Source organism: Propithecus coquereli, unplaced genomic scaffold, assembly GCF_000956105.1.
Source record: "Propithecus coquereli isolate 6110/MARCELLA unplaced genomic scaffold, Pcoq_1.0 Scaffold120, whole genome shotgun sequence".
NCBI lineage: Eukaryota > Metazoa > Chordata > Mammalia > Primates > Indriidae > Propithecus > Propithecus coquereli.
In genome coordinates this window covers 5,138,395-5,151,882 of record NW_012136081.1, presented here as the reverse complement: position 1 = coordinate 5,151,882, position 13,488 = coordinate 5,138,395, and the positions used below count along the sequence as shown (strand labels likewise).

The window sequence follows — 13,488 nt, the reverse complement described above, 5'->3', positions numbered from 1 at the left end:
TCTGATTTATATCACATATGCTTGAAGAACAATCACTTATTAACAAAGGAAAGATCTAACTAACATAACATCTTGGTTGCAGGGTTCAGCAAACACAAGCATTAACTCCGTGTTCTTGCTATGAATTACCAGCCTGATAAACTGAAGGGAAAAGATGCAAAATGCAAACAGGCCAACACTCAACCACACTGCATTTGTTCTCATAGACACTAGCTACTCTTACCATTGCGTAGGGCTTCTTTCCTAAAGCCAAGGATAGCCACAGAGCAGGAGGCGACAAACTTTCTGACTCCGCCCCCCCCCTTTGCTGGATGCTGTCTGCGCGGTCAGGCCAGGTTTGACCACTAGCCCGGGGGTGGAAGGGCTTGGCCCAGGGGGGTGTGTGCTGTGTCACCAGGGCTGCTGCCGGCCCAGGGGAGATGCTCACAGAGGGAAATTTCGGGAGAGCACGGCGGGCCCCAGATCTATGGGGAAAGGGGAGCCGGGGTCCTGCGCCTGTTTCCCAGACACTCTTACTGGAATCATCCGGACACCGGGGTGGGCGGCTCCTTCCCTGGCCCAGGCGCCCAGGGGCACGCCGGCGGGACCGCGGGGCGGCAGCAGCGAGGACAGGAAGTGGACGTTGTAGGCGGGCGCGGCGGGCAGCGCGGCGTCGTCCAGGGGGTTGAGCTCGGGCAGCGCGGGGTACCCCCCCAGGAGCGGCTCCTCGTCGTCCGCGTCCGCCAGCAGCTCCACCTTGACCTTGCTCTTGCAGTCCGCGCCCAGCGCGGGGCTGAACGCGCGCAGCAGCGGCTCCCGGGGCTCGGCCGCGCTCAGGTACGCGTCCTTCAGGACGCGGAACTCGTCCTCCTCGTGCTTCACCGCCACCGGCGGCTTCAGCGCCAAGCTTTCAGGCGCGAAGGGACCGTCGGGGCTGAAAAGCTCCGTCACCATCTCGTCCTCGGGGCCAGGCATCCCGCCGAGCAGAGGGGCCTCCTCCATGGCCACGCCGCATCGCCCGCGCCCTGCGCCAGCGGGATCCGGCGGGGCCGCGCACCTGCAAGGACGGCCAGGTGAGGCGGCGCCGCCCCTGACCGGGCCGCCCGCTGCCCCGCGAGCTGGCCGGGACCCACCTTCCCCTTCCCCGCCCGCAGACCCGAGGCCCGGCCGGGGTCTGCGGGGAGACCCGACGGGGCGCCTCCTCAGGCCGCCTCAGAGGTCCGTACGCACCTGGGCCGCTCGGCTGCCGCGGCGCGGAGAGCCGGGTTCGCGCGCCGGCGGCCGTTGACGGTTGGGGAGGGGGCGGAGTCAAGGTTGGGGCGGAGCCAGGAAGCTGGGGGCGGGGCCAAGCATCAAGCGGGGCGGAACCTGAAGTCCGGCCATTGTGGGAGGCGGGGCGGGCGCTCCATTCCGGGATCAGCTGCTCCAGGCACAGGTGGGGAAAGTGGGGCCCCCAGCGAGTCTGGGGCAGCTCTAGGTGGGACTCCCCAGTCTTTTGTTTCTGAGACAGGGTCTACTCTGTCGCCTAGAGTGCAGTGGAGTCGTCACAGCTCACTGCAGTCTGGAACTCCTGGGCTCAAGGGATCCTCCCGCCTCAGCCTCCCGAGGAGCTGGGACCACAGGCACGCGCCACCACACCTGGATAATTTTTCTATTTTTTTAGAGATAGGGTCTCCCTGCTCAGGCTGGCCTCGAACTCCTGGCCTCCATGGATCCTCCCGCCTCAGCCTCCCAGAGTGCTAGGATTACAGGCGAGTCATCTCTCTAGTCTTTAAAATAGTGTTTCTGCTCTCAAGACAGAGCCAGGGACAAGGGCTTGCAAGTACGCATTCCTAACCTTGTAGACACTTCCAACCTAGGGGACAGAGCTTGAATGTGTAGCCCACTGATGTGTGGGGGTGAGGGGAGTTGGTCAGAAAAAGAATTAACAAATACAACTGTACTCTCAAACTTTGGGTGGGGAGTGAACTAACTCCATCCTTCACAGAAGCATAAGTCAATAGGTATCAGATACGCCTGCTTAATCAAGAAAAGAGGCGACAGCACATTTTGGGGGATGGCTGCAACCTGGCAACCTAACCAGGCAGAGTTCAAAGGGTGTTGCGGGGGGTGAGTGGCATGGTTGCTGGGGGGAACTCAACCATTTAGTTCTCAGGTACTGTTTCCATGTACAAGTATCGTCTTAGTAAAATAAAAAATATAAAACCTTTCTAATCCTGTTTTTAAAAATTAAATACTTTTCTAAGTCAAAGGGCAGTAAGCAACACACAGCAACACTATCTACTATTTAGCTCTACATTTCGCATTCAAAAAAAAAATCTCAAGAAAATTTTGCCCAGCTTAGAATTCTTAAACTGGGGCTGACAGGTTTAAAGTGTTCAAGAACAACAAAGCTAAACTTTCTTATCTGAAAAATTATTCTGGGACTTTAGAGTTGACTTTAAAAAAACGTAATGGCGGGGGGAAGAATGTGATGTAATCAAATTCTGACTGTTGGAATATTCCTGCCACATGAACGGCCTAAATTATATTCCAGACAACTAGCTGATTACAAACAGACTTGAAGTCACCTCTTCATCATCACAAGCAGAACTGAGCAGCGCCGCCTGTGCCACTTCCGCATCTGCAGGGCGGGATTCCAGAGAGCAAGTTCTAATGGCTCCTTCAGAGTAAAATTAGGACTGCCTTTCAGTTATGCACTACATAAGCTCTCCTACTAAAATACTTAACTATTACAGATAAAGCTGAAGTGACCGCCCCGAATCACACTGCCTTTCGACGGGGCATCACACTCAAGTGTGCTGTGTATCATTTCGGCCCGCTCTCCATGTATATGATTACATGTGTACAGAAGACTTTGCTCTCATTTTGTGGCTGGAATAATCACATCACATTAAATTCAGTGGAGTTCAGGAGCAGGGCTGCGAATCCATCTTGAATCTGACCGAATTATAGGGATCTAGGAAGCAGCTTATAATACATTGAAGATTCCAAGTGAAATCATGTACAGCTTGAGTCAATCTACAAAGATTTTATTGACTTTTATTGAATAGCATCATGCCAGGTGTGCACGACAAATGGGTGAGTCATCTCATTCATCAGAATCAAGCCTGGAAGCTTTGCATTAATACCTGCTGGATCAGCTCTGTGTGGTCATTCAGGTCTCAGCTCAAACCCATTTTAAATCAGCCTCCCTCCCGCGCCAGCTACCACCCCCTTCCCAATGGTCCTCTTACTTGCCTTGGAACACCTAAGATCTTGCAATGGGTCAGCTTGGTTCTCTTCTTCCTCAAGGTCCCTGACAGCCAGACCCTGGTGGGGTCACTGCTGTATTCCCAGTGCCTAGAACTAGGGCTCAAGAAATCAGCTGAAAAAATGGAATCTATACAATCATTTAACAGATGTTTACTGAGCACCTACTATGTGTCAGGCACTGTCCTGGGCACTGGGGCAAAGGAATGGACTAATAAATGAACATAAAGCGAAAGTCAACGGCCCTACTTAATCAGAAGCTTTTCTTCCAAGTCTGGTGTAGGGACCTCGTGATGTCCACTCTGCCTGCCCCAAGGCCTTTCTTGCGTATCTCTCACCTTTGTCACAAGTGCCCGAGCTTGGCTCCTGATTTATAATTCCCTTTATTAATGTAACAAAAGAGACAGAAGCAAATACTGTAGTAGACTGGGATTAATGTTTTATTAAATGATGATCTCCATTCATACTGTGCGTTTCTAAGATTTACATCCGAAGAGCATGTTGTATTTACATGCCATGGACAGTGCAAGATGACAAACTCAGACCATGGCTGTGCTAAGAATATGGTTTGTTCCACCTTAAATTAAATACGTAATACTCTTACCTCCCCCTTTCAACATGTACAATAAAAACTCACTCTTCCTTTTAAGGAACATAAAATTGCATTGATAACTGCACTGATTAGCAAGAACTACATTTGAAACATTTAAAACCTGAGAGATAAACCCATGTATGCTGAAGCGCTAACACGTCTACACTTGAATTCCTGCGTGAACACCACAGTAACACAGACTGTCGCTGCTGACAGCTTTTGATTGGATGCTACCCTTGCCCCTGGCAGAGGGGGCTATTTCCCCCCAAACCTGCTTGAGTTGCATACCACAGATGGTGGGGAGGAGGGTTGTTACTATTGTTTTTTGTGGGTTTTTTTTTTTTTTGTCTTTTGTTTTCATTTCTTCTTGCTTTTAAGAGAGAAAAAAAATCTTTGGCCCATTGAAGTGGAATTTTTACATTACAAAATATACATAAAGAAAACACACATGTGCTCTTCAGCAAGCGTCCTCCATCTACTCCAATAGTTTGGCCCTCGATTTTGTACAATCAGAGCGCAGAACTCTGAAGGAGGCAAGCCCAGCTAGAACGAAGCGGTCGGAAAAATAAATACATGATTTAAAAAACAGCTAAGCTTGTCAGGACGGCCCAGAGGCAGTGGGAATCTCAGTCCGTGATGCTTCACTTTTCCGTGAAATACTGAAGATGACTCAGTGCATAATTGCTTTGTGGTCAATCAGACGCTTTCGGCAAAGGCACTCCTATCTTTAGTATAGGTTGTTAACCTAGCACCATCACTAGAAACTCTGGTCGCCAGGGTGACCCGGCACACTGTTTCCATCTACCTCCAGCTCCTCTGGAGACAGAGTGGGTCTTCTCTTTCGCCACCGGTGACAGGGAGCTGCACCCTCCTGACTGTGGCGGGGCTGCCCTTCCCTTTCCCAAGTCCCGCTCTCCTTGCTGTCAGTCTGGCCGAGCAGTAATCCTGAGGCATGTATTACATTTTATTCTCGAGTGAATTCTCCAGACACATTAACACCGAACCATCTTATCCCTTGTTCCCCTCTTCGGAAACACACTTGTTATTCTTTTGTTGCTTAATGATGACGAGAAGGCAGTTCAATGAGAAGAATCCTGCACAGCTGCCCTCCAAGGGCACCGTCTAGCCGGGGGAGGGAGGGAACCATGGCAAATGCTTATTTAGGGGTTACCCATTCGGTAAACTGAGAAGGGAACGGTATCCTCACATTCCACCCAAAGACTTCGCAAAATAAATCTTTCGTTGGTCTCCCTTCCATTTATCTAGGGCCTGTCACTTTTAAGGCACTGGGTTTTGAAGACATGCAAAGTCAGTAAAACTAAAGATGCAGCATCCTGCTTGCTCTAAACATGGAGAGGCAAGTACAGACGGACTACTGGACCAGATGATGACAGCGTTACGGGGACAAAAACCTGTTTCCAAAAGCACAGCATTTTCAGTTAGTGCATTACAAGTGTGTTAGCTATAACTGTTGACACCAAAAACTTGAGCAACACTTTTTCCTTTTAACAAAACAATGTTTATACTGCTCTGATGACATTAAATGCCCTTAAGTACCAGGTATTTGGTCACCACTAAGGTGCCATTTCCATTTCCAATGTGTGTGAAGTCACAACCCTACTAATTCCTTAATTAGTTCAATATTCTAATCCCTTAATAAATATAAGCTGATGTAAAGGCTTTAGGGGGACTTTAGCAAATGTCCCCGAAGTGAGGACAAGCCAGGAAGTAGTAGGGTTATGCTTCACATGATGGAACTACGCTGTTCACTTACTGATCTTGGAGAACAAAAACACCAACTTTCTCTGGAATGAAAACTTCTGAGTTTTTTAAGAGCAATTTCCCATCCCGAACTACAATCAGGATGAACGCCTATTTTTCATTTGGTTTGCATCAGAAGAGTTCATTTTCCTCGCCAGCACTTCTAAGGGCATTATTTTTTCATGTTGGACTTGGGCGCAAACAAAGCGACGATGTCATTCATTGCTTGTTTCACGTGCTTCCCAAAACGGTGAGAATCCTTTAATTTAAAAACAAAAACCAAAAACACATTAAAACATGGCGATATCCACATTTCAAGCCTTGTCATTTGTAATCCAACTCAAAGCTTATTTCAAATTTCTTTTTGCCAGTTCTCTAAGATTTGCCCTAATGGTTTAACGATTAACTTACCCATTCTGGAGAAATGTTGGGAGGAACTGAGATGACAGCTGATGTGTTTGTGTGGGTGTGTTTTTGATCTAACGATTTCCCTAATGTTGACGCATTACATAAAACACAGTGAGCAAATGGATGCCAACTTTCTCTGTTAGCAGTGAATGTGACACTGCTTGTCCTGTTAGGTACAACGCGGAAAGGAGAATATAAATCAGAATTAATAAGCCACGCCAGAACGGGGGTCATGTGTTCCGTCCACAGAGGACGGCGTGGAGCCCAGCTCCATCGTGAATGCATATTTCTTAGTGTGTGCCCACTATTCTTCGTCCACCTTCCAAGTGTTAAATAAAGTTACAGTAACACTTTAACACTAAGCTTCAAAACCACTTCTACCCACAAAGGTAAACGTATTAAACCAAGTAAGACACATTTCTTTAAAACAAGATTGAGAGAATTTTGAATTTCATTTACTTTAAAATGTCCAAACCAAGAAAATGTAGATCACTGAATTGAAATTTTCTGTCAAATTAAAGATGTCTTCCCATAAAAAAGTAAAAATACCCCTCTCCCCTCAGAAAAAGGAGCTTCTTTTCCTACTTACTGTCTCGGGGCAAGAGATCTTGGAGGAAATATGGAAGCTGATGAGGTTCTCTCCCACGGGGATGTACGACACACCATAGCCGTCGTCAGCGACCTGGAGAACAGCGACTGTCAGTGCATCGCTGGGAGGCGAGACGGTGTGAGCAGGGGACTTTCTAACACTCCGATACAAGACCACCGTTAGCACATGTACCAATGATCAGCAGGAATTCCTTTATAACGGCACAGCAACGAGGCGCAAGGGGACCTCAAACCTGAACCAGGCCCGTCACGCCCCGCCGCAAACATCCCGCGGCACCTGGCGCACTTACCGGTCCGAAGCCCCCTCCGCTGGACACGTACTGCGGGTTCCTCTCCAAGTTAAACAGCTCCACCTGCTGCTGAGGGGTCTGGCTTGTCGATAATCTCCAAGGCTCAGATAAAACCTGTTGAGTGAAAGAAGAAAAAGTTCAAACACCACTTTTCCTAGTCCCATCCTCTCTGTCCCTGAGAGGCCCCCTTGGGAAGAGAAGAAAAGGTTTGCTTCAGACACCAGAAGTCTACAGCGTCCTCAGTGTCCTACAGAGGCCTCGCTGGCTTGTACCTCTGCAGGGAGGACGCAGAGTGGGCGAGGGCTCCTAGACGGGGAGCCACTGCCTGCAACAGCGGCTGAGATCGAGCAGCGATCGATACGTCAAGTGACGCAGAACGGAGGCAGGGGTGCCAGACTTGCACCAGGTCCCTGAGCCAACTGCTGAATTTTCAGGGATTTTTCAAGCTGGCTGTTAAATGCAACTATCATTAAAACTTAAATTTTAGCCAGGGCACGGTGGCATGCACCTGTAATCCCAGCTATTTGGGAGGATCGCTTGAGGCCAGGAGTTTGAGACCAGCCTGGGCAATATAGTGAGACCCTCATCTCAAAAAGAAAAATTAAATTTTATAAACTTATGGTAAAATAAACTATATTAAAAACAAAGGTAATAAATACAGCTCATCACTTTCCAATTACTTTAATTATCTAAGCTCTTGAGCTCACTTATGTCTATTAAGTCAGGAAGCTAAATCTGACAGCAAAGCGTTCCAAGTTATTGAAGAAATGTAGAACTAAAACTGCAGCTCAAATTTTCTGTCCCAGGACCGCGATGCCCACAGACCCGTTTGCGTGACGCCCGTTCTGCTCTGCGAAGCGGTCCTAACTCGCCGAGCTGTGGTCCAGCCAGCACAACTGAGAGCGCCGCCAGGGAAGAGGTGACTTACTTCCTTAAGGAAAGGTGAGTCCACACCGAGGTATTTGGACACGACGTACAGGCAGAAGAGGTGACGGTCGACCCCTGAGCCAGTCATGGCGAGGCGGTACAGGAGCTGGTGCTTCTCAGACGCGATCTTGAACAGCCTGAGCCTCTGCTCCATCTGCACGCAGAGGGTGAGAAGGACAAGCGCCGCACGTCGGGTCGTGCGGTACAGAACCAAGTTTCAAACTCAAAGGGAACAGGTACCTTTCCCTCCAGGGGGCTGCCGGAAGCGCCAGCAACCGAACGCCCCTCCCCAGAGCCACGCCTCAGAGGGGGCAGCTCCACGGCTGCAGCAGGGCTGGGGAAGCTATCGGAGTGCTCCGTGCAACCCGCCTACCTGGCGTCATTGCACGTTTCACGCAGACGAGATCACTGAGTGGCAGGACAGCTGAGGCTGCCAACTCCCCGTGTCTGGAAATTAAGTTCCGTCCCCCTCAGTTCACCGCCGCGTTACTGTGGGTCGTGAACAACCCTCCAAGGCGGTCTGGCTGGCAGCTCTGCTGTAACAGCACTTATGAGGCCTTTGAACCTGACCCCAAAAGGCTGCTTCAGGCTCTGCTGGGCTCTGGCACATAAATCACAGGGTTGGGGCACCCTGCCCATATAGCACCTGGGCTTCAAAGCTGTTTTGAAGGCATCACATGACAGATTAGAGCCATCTGTCATGACACCAGCTGATTGCTTTCCATGTAATTGAGAGCCTTTCCAGAAGAATGTAAGTTTTCTGCAGAAAAGAGAGCCCTGGTCCACGTCTCCTCCTCGGTCAGAGAGCACCTGTGCCCTGGGGTCGGGTGCACCTGGGCACAGACCTCGCCTCAGCCACTCACCAGCTGCCTAGCCCAGCAGCTGGCCGCGTTCGTCTGAGCCTGTTTCTTTATCCATGAAAATGAACTGGTAACGCCCCATGGGGCTACTGCTAGGGTTTTACAAGGCAGCGTACAGAGAACCGCCAGGCCCAGCCTGGCACTTAGGGCCCCGGAGTGGGCAACAGCCTTAATAACTCCATGTGGAAGGTTCCCACGTGATGGTCATAGCTTCTCACCCCCACACCACCTGTACTGTCCTGCAGCCTCTACCGGCTATTCCTGCGCTCGTTTGTTCTCGTCTCATGGAAAGTCTCTCAGGAAGTAGAATCTGATCCGTAGAAGTACAGCGTGCAACATGGATGTCTTTGTGCATGTCCCTGCCGTCACCTTTTAATACTCTCTGACCCCTTGAGAGGAGTGGAAGAAAACAGCTGAATGTGGCGTCATTGGAGCGGAAATCAGAGAAGCTGGCGTGTCAGCCTCCAGAGTCCCTCTGTGAGGGTGGGACACTTTGTGTCCTCGACCTGATGGCACATTACCGTCTGGGCTGGGTCCACCATGGCCAGCACGAAGTCGCAGGACTCGGCGGTGCAGGAGCGCACGGTTTCTGTCCTCCCCTCTCGGAACAGCCGGGTCATGGAGGCCTCGTACGTGAGGCTGAATTTGCCCATGTCCTGGGAAAGGAGAGGTATTTCAGTGCAAGGTGGGGCACAGCGATGTCTAAAGCATAAGGGGTGACGGGGCAAGGCCAGCAAGGAGCGGTGGGCTTCGCCAGCTGTCGTTTGGCATGTGGCCGTTTACACGGCGGCAGGCAGAGGTGTCTTTGCTTTGGGCAGGGTGGGGTAGAGGCGGGGGTGAGGGGCTGGGTTTGGCCTATGGGCCAGTCTCAAACTCCTGGCCTCAGGCCGTCCTCCTGCCTGGGATTAGAGTGCCAGGACTATAGGCGTGAGCCAACACACCGGGCCAAAAACACCGTAATTTAATCTAGCATTAACTTTTAGAATTGCTTGAGACTTTCACGGTGAGCACACTTAAACACACTTTTTGTGTGCTGCCCCTTTCTACGGATACAATTCGCGGAGTAGAATCTGCCCTGTCGATGGTTACTCTTTCCCAACATGTGTTTCCCACTGTCCTGTGCTACTCGAGCCTAATGTGAGGGCGTAGGATTTACTATTCCCAGCTGCGCGTACTCACGTCCCCTTCTCAGCCACCCTCACCAACGTGGAATAATAAAAAAAACTTTACAAATCCCATAGGCGAAAAATGTCTTGTTTAAGTTGCACGTTTTAGATTCCTGGTAAGATGAAGCTCACTGTGTACATTCATTGACTTATCTGTATTTTTCTTCTCTTGTGAACCACGATGTTTGCTCTGACTCTGTTTTCCTTTTGGGCTGTTCACTTTTTTCCAAAGGGAACCACTTAGCCAGACTTCCCAACTCCACTTGTCAAATTCATCCTCACCCTGTGTCTCCACTACACGCCCCTTCGTGGGCCTGCTTTGTGCCGAGACCACACCATTTCGATCACTGCAATCTTCTCACCTCTAGGCTCTACATTTTAGACTTTGAAAGAGCAAGTGTCCACCTCCCTCTGCCCCTGTCTCCACCTGACTCCTTTTCTTTTCTGGAATGTTGCTGGTTATTCTCAAGCATTAGCCTTTCCAGACAAACTTCCAGGTCCACCGGTCAAGCCCCTCTCCTAAAATCTCTGTGGGACCTTTGACCACGTTCATACTCATAAATGCGTGAACTGGAAGTGTTCATCCCTCCGTGATGCTGAATCTTTTTTATCCAAAATCACGGCCTTTTCTCCCTTTCCTTGGGGGGCTTCTTGGCCTTTCTTCGCAGAATCCCGTCTGCTTTATAAACCCATGCCCAGGGGTCCTGGGTTTGTGTTGCTCGTTTCCATTATATTTTCTGCTTGGCTGTCATCGTTATCCCAGGAAGACACTGGTCGTTGTATGATTCCACACCGGGCCTCCTTACTGAGTGTACTTCTTTTGGGCCGGGCACGGTGGCTCAAGCGTGTAATCCCAGCACTCTGGGAGGCTGAGGGAGGAGGATTGCTTGAGCTCAGGAGTTCGAGACCAGCCTGAGCAAGAGCAAGACCCTGTCTCTACTCCAAACAAAAAAAGTAGCTGGTGTGGTGGCACACCTGTAGTCCCAGCTACTTGGGAGGCTGAGGCAGGAGGATCGCTTGAGCCCAGGAGTTCGAGGCTGCAATGAGATATGACGATGCCACAGCACGTATTCGATTTACTAACACTAAACCATCCTCCCGTCACTGGTATATGCTGTTCTTGGTGATTATTCTTTTCCATTACAGGTAGATTTTATTTGCTAGCATTTGATTTAGGGTCGCTACATTTACAGTCACAGTAAAATTGGTCTATGCTCTCTTTTCTGTGTCTGTCAGGGTCAGCTGTAGTGCAGTTGTAACAGATACGGGTTCTGGAACCAGCCGACCTCCTTCCAATCTCAGCCTTTCTGTTTACAAGCTGCAGATCTCAGACAAGGATTTTCCCTCCTTGGGCATAAAGCAGAGAAGAGAAAGCCCACTCCCCAGCTCTTCCATAAGGTTTCACTAGCTCCTGCCAAGCTCTTGGCACAGTGGCTGGAGCTCCACCACCATTCGGGGCAATGCTGGTTCTGGGACGTCACCGGGGCAGCTTCCTTCCTTTCTCGAGTCTCCTCAAAGCCGCAAGAGTGGCTCTCCGACAGCCTGTCACTTTCATCCATGGACACGGAGCTTTTCAGGTTTTCTACTTTCTCTTAAGTTAGCTTCATTACTTTGTTTGCCTCGGAAAATAATGTTATCGAATTTCAAATGAAACATGGTGTTCTCTTATTAAAATCCACTCTGGATCTGAGCTACACCTCCTCGTGCAGTCCTCACACTGCGTATTTACGGGCAAAGACTGCTCATCAACTCTCAAAACCCAGCGTACCGGGTCTGAGACCCGACACCTCCACTCCATCGTACCTACTAGACACAGGACCTGCCAAAGGCAAGGAGCCGAGTCACCGTCTCCCACATCTCCTGTGCTCCGTCCTGCGCAAACCGCTTTGGTTTACGCAACGCAGCGAGCATGTTGTTTGGGAAAATAAAGCTTCATGATTGTTATAGTCTTTATTAAGAACCGTATTATCACCAATATCATCAATTTTAAGTGCAATTTTGGCCCATTTGTTCTAGTTTATCTGATATCGACACTGCCTCTTATTTTTCTGCATTTGTTTATTTTCTTAACGTTAGTTGGAAAGGAAGAGGAGCCTGCAGGTGCAGACTCTGGAGCCACCGGCTGGCTTCACCCTGCCAGAGAGTCTAACGTCACCTCGCCAAGTAGCCGCACCTCTGTGCACCTCTGTCTCCTCACCTCTAACCTGGGCTAAAAAGGGTGCCTTCCCGGGAGAGACCAGGAGGCACGATGAACGTGCAGCCCCTAGACCACTGGCTGGCCCCAGTACAGCTGTCACCACGGCAATGCCACACGCTGCATATGCACACAGCACTCTAGCTTGAAAACAGCTTTCCCATTAAACACAGGACATATCTTGAGCCAATGCCACAGTGACTCCTGCTGCCCTGGAAAGCAAGGCCCTCTCTGGGTGGCGGGTTCCCTCCGACGGGCAGGAAGTCCCACTTACATCCTCCCATGGGCGCAGGCTGCTCCTCCGACGGGGCCGTCAAGAGCAAGCCAAACATGAGCGGGTGCCGAGAGAAAGGATGTGGAGAATGCACGTCCTTCTACATGTGTACAGGGCTGTGTCCAGCCCGTGGCACCTCCAAGGAGGTCGTAGTTTCCCCTTTTACGGAAGGGATGTCAAAGGCCAGAGACGTTCATACTCTGCCGTAAGCATGTCCACTTTACCCACTTCGAGGATACGGGGCTTATTTTAAGGTTTAACTCTCCCCTCTGCAGAGTGATGAGACCCCACTTCGCTTCCACCTCCCAGACTCTCCCTCCCCTGTGTAGACAGGAGCCTGCCCCTACCCAACAGGGACTGTGAGAGCCTCACCCTGCTGCACGGGGTACCATCCACGCCGCCACACCCACGGAGACCTGGGGGACCTGTGCTTCTGTCACCAGCAGACACGCTCTCCTTCCCTGCCCACTGGGTGAACGGTCTGGGGTGCGTGCACAGGAACCCGAAGTGCTCGTGACAGAGCCGGGCTCGGGCTCTCACCTTGTAATGCGCCAGCTGGAGCGCGAGCTGGATGAACGCGTCCGGGCTCGTGCGGCACTTTTTGATCAGCCCCCTCCCGAAGTTGTCGAATGGGAAAGAATGGAAGTCCACGTCGTTTGCCAGGAGATTCGCAGTGTTCAGGGAGGTCTCTATGACCTCCTGACACTTGAGAGAAAGGAGAAGAAGGTTCCATTTAGTAAGGGGGAAGAAGTACTGCCACATACCCCGAAGGACACGTTCCGGGGAAGACACTTTTCAGCGCAGCCACAAAGGTGTTGCTTGAAAATACACGGATCACATTTTCTTACTGGTTCGTTCTGGAAAGGTGATCCAGAAGCCCCGGTAAGTTAGCAGCATGGTGTCGTCCCCCGTTCCCCAGGGGCAGGGGGAATGCGCTTGGGGACTGGGGGTCCTGGTGTCCAGGGAGGGGTCGCAAAGGGCATTTCGAACAGTCATGGGTTTTGTTTTATGAAGCCCATTGTTGCTATACAAGAGCAACTGAGAAATAAATTTTTAAAATAAAATTTAAAAAATAAATGGAGGGCCGGGCGCGGTGGCTCACGTCTGTAATCCTAGCACTCTGGGAGGCCGAGGCAGGCGGATTGTTTGAGCTCAGGAGTTCAAGACCAGCCTGAG

The 13,488-nt window shown here is 50.6% G+C and overlaps 2 protein-coding genes across 2 annotated transcripts in view; both read right to left on the bottom strand.

Annotated features, from left to right (window-relative positions):
• Window positions 1-1,247, bottom strand: part of MTL5 (metallothionein-like 5, testis-specific (tesmin)) — a 25,373-nt gene extending 24,126 nt beyond the window's left edge. The window contains exons 1-2 of the mRNA XM_012665396.1: window positions 1,210-1,247; window positions 517-1,036 (exon numbers count right to left, since the gene is read on the bottom strand). Coding sequence (XP_012520850.1) covers window positions 517-981 — 465 coding nt within the window. The 5' untranslated portion in view covers window positions 982-1,036; window positions 1,210-1,247. The remainder of the gene's footprint in view (window positions 1-516; window positions 1,037-1,209) is intronic.
• A 4,380-nt stretch (window positions 1,248-5,627) lies between these two features.
• The window catches only part of CPT1A (carnitine palmitoyltransferase 1A (liver)), a 49,915-nt gene continuing 42,054 nt past the window's right edge, over window positions 5,628-13,488 (bottom strand). The window contains 6 exon segments of the mRNA XM_012664824.1: window positions 5,628-5,843; window positions 6,582-6,674; window positions 6,892-7,005; window positions 7,820-7,972; window positions 9,200-9,334; window positions 12,853-13,017. Coding sequence (XP_012520278.1) covers window positions 5,757-5,843; window positions 6,582-6,674; window positions 6,892-7,005; window positions 7,820-7,972; window positions 9,200-9,334; window positions 12,853-13,017 — 747 coding nt within the window. The 3' untranslated portion in view covers window positions 5,628-5,756.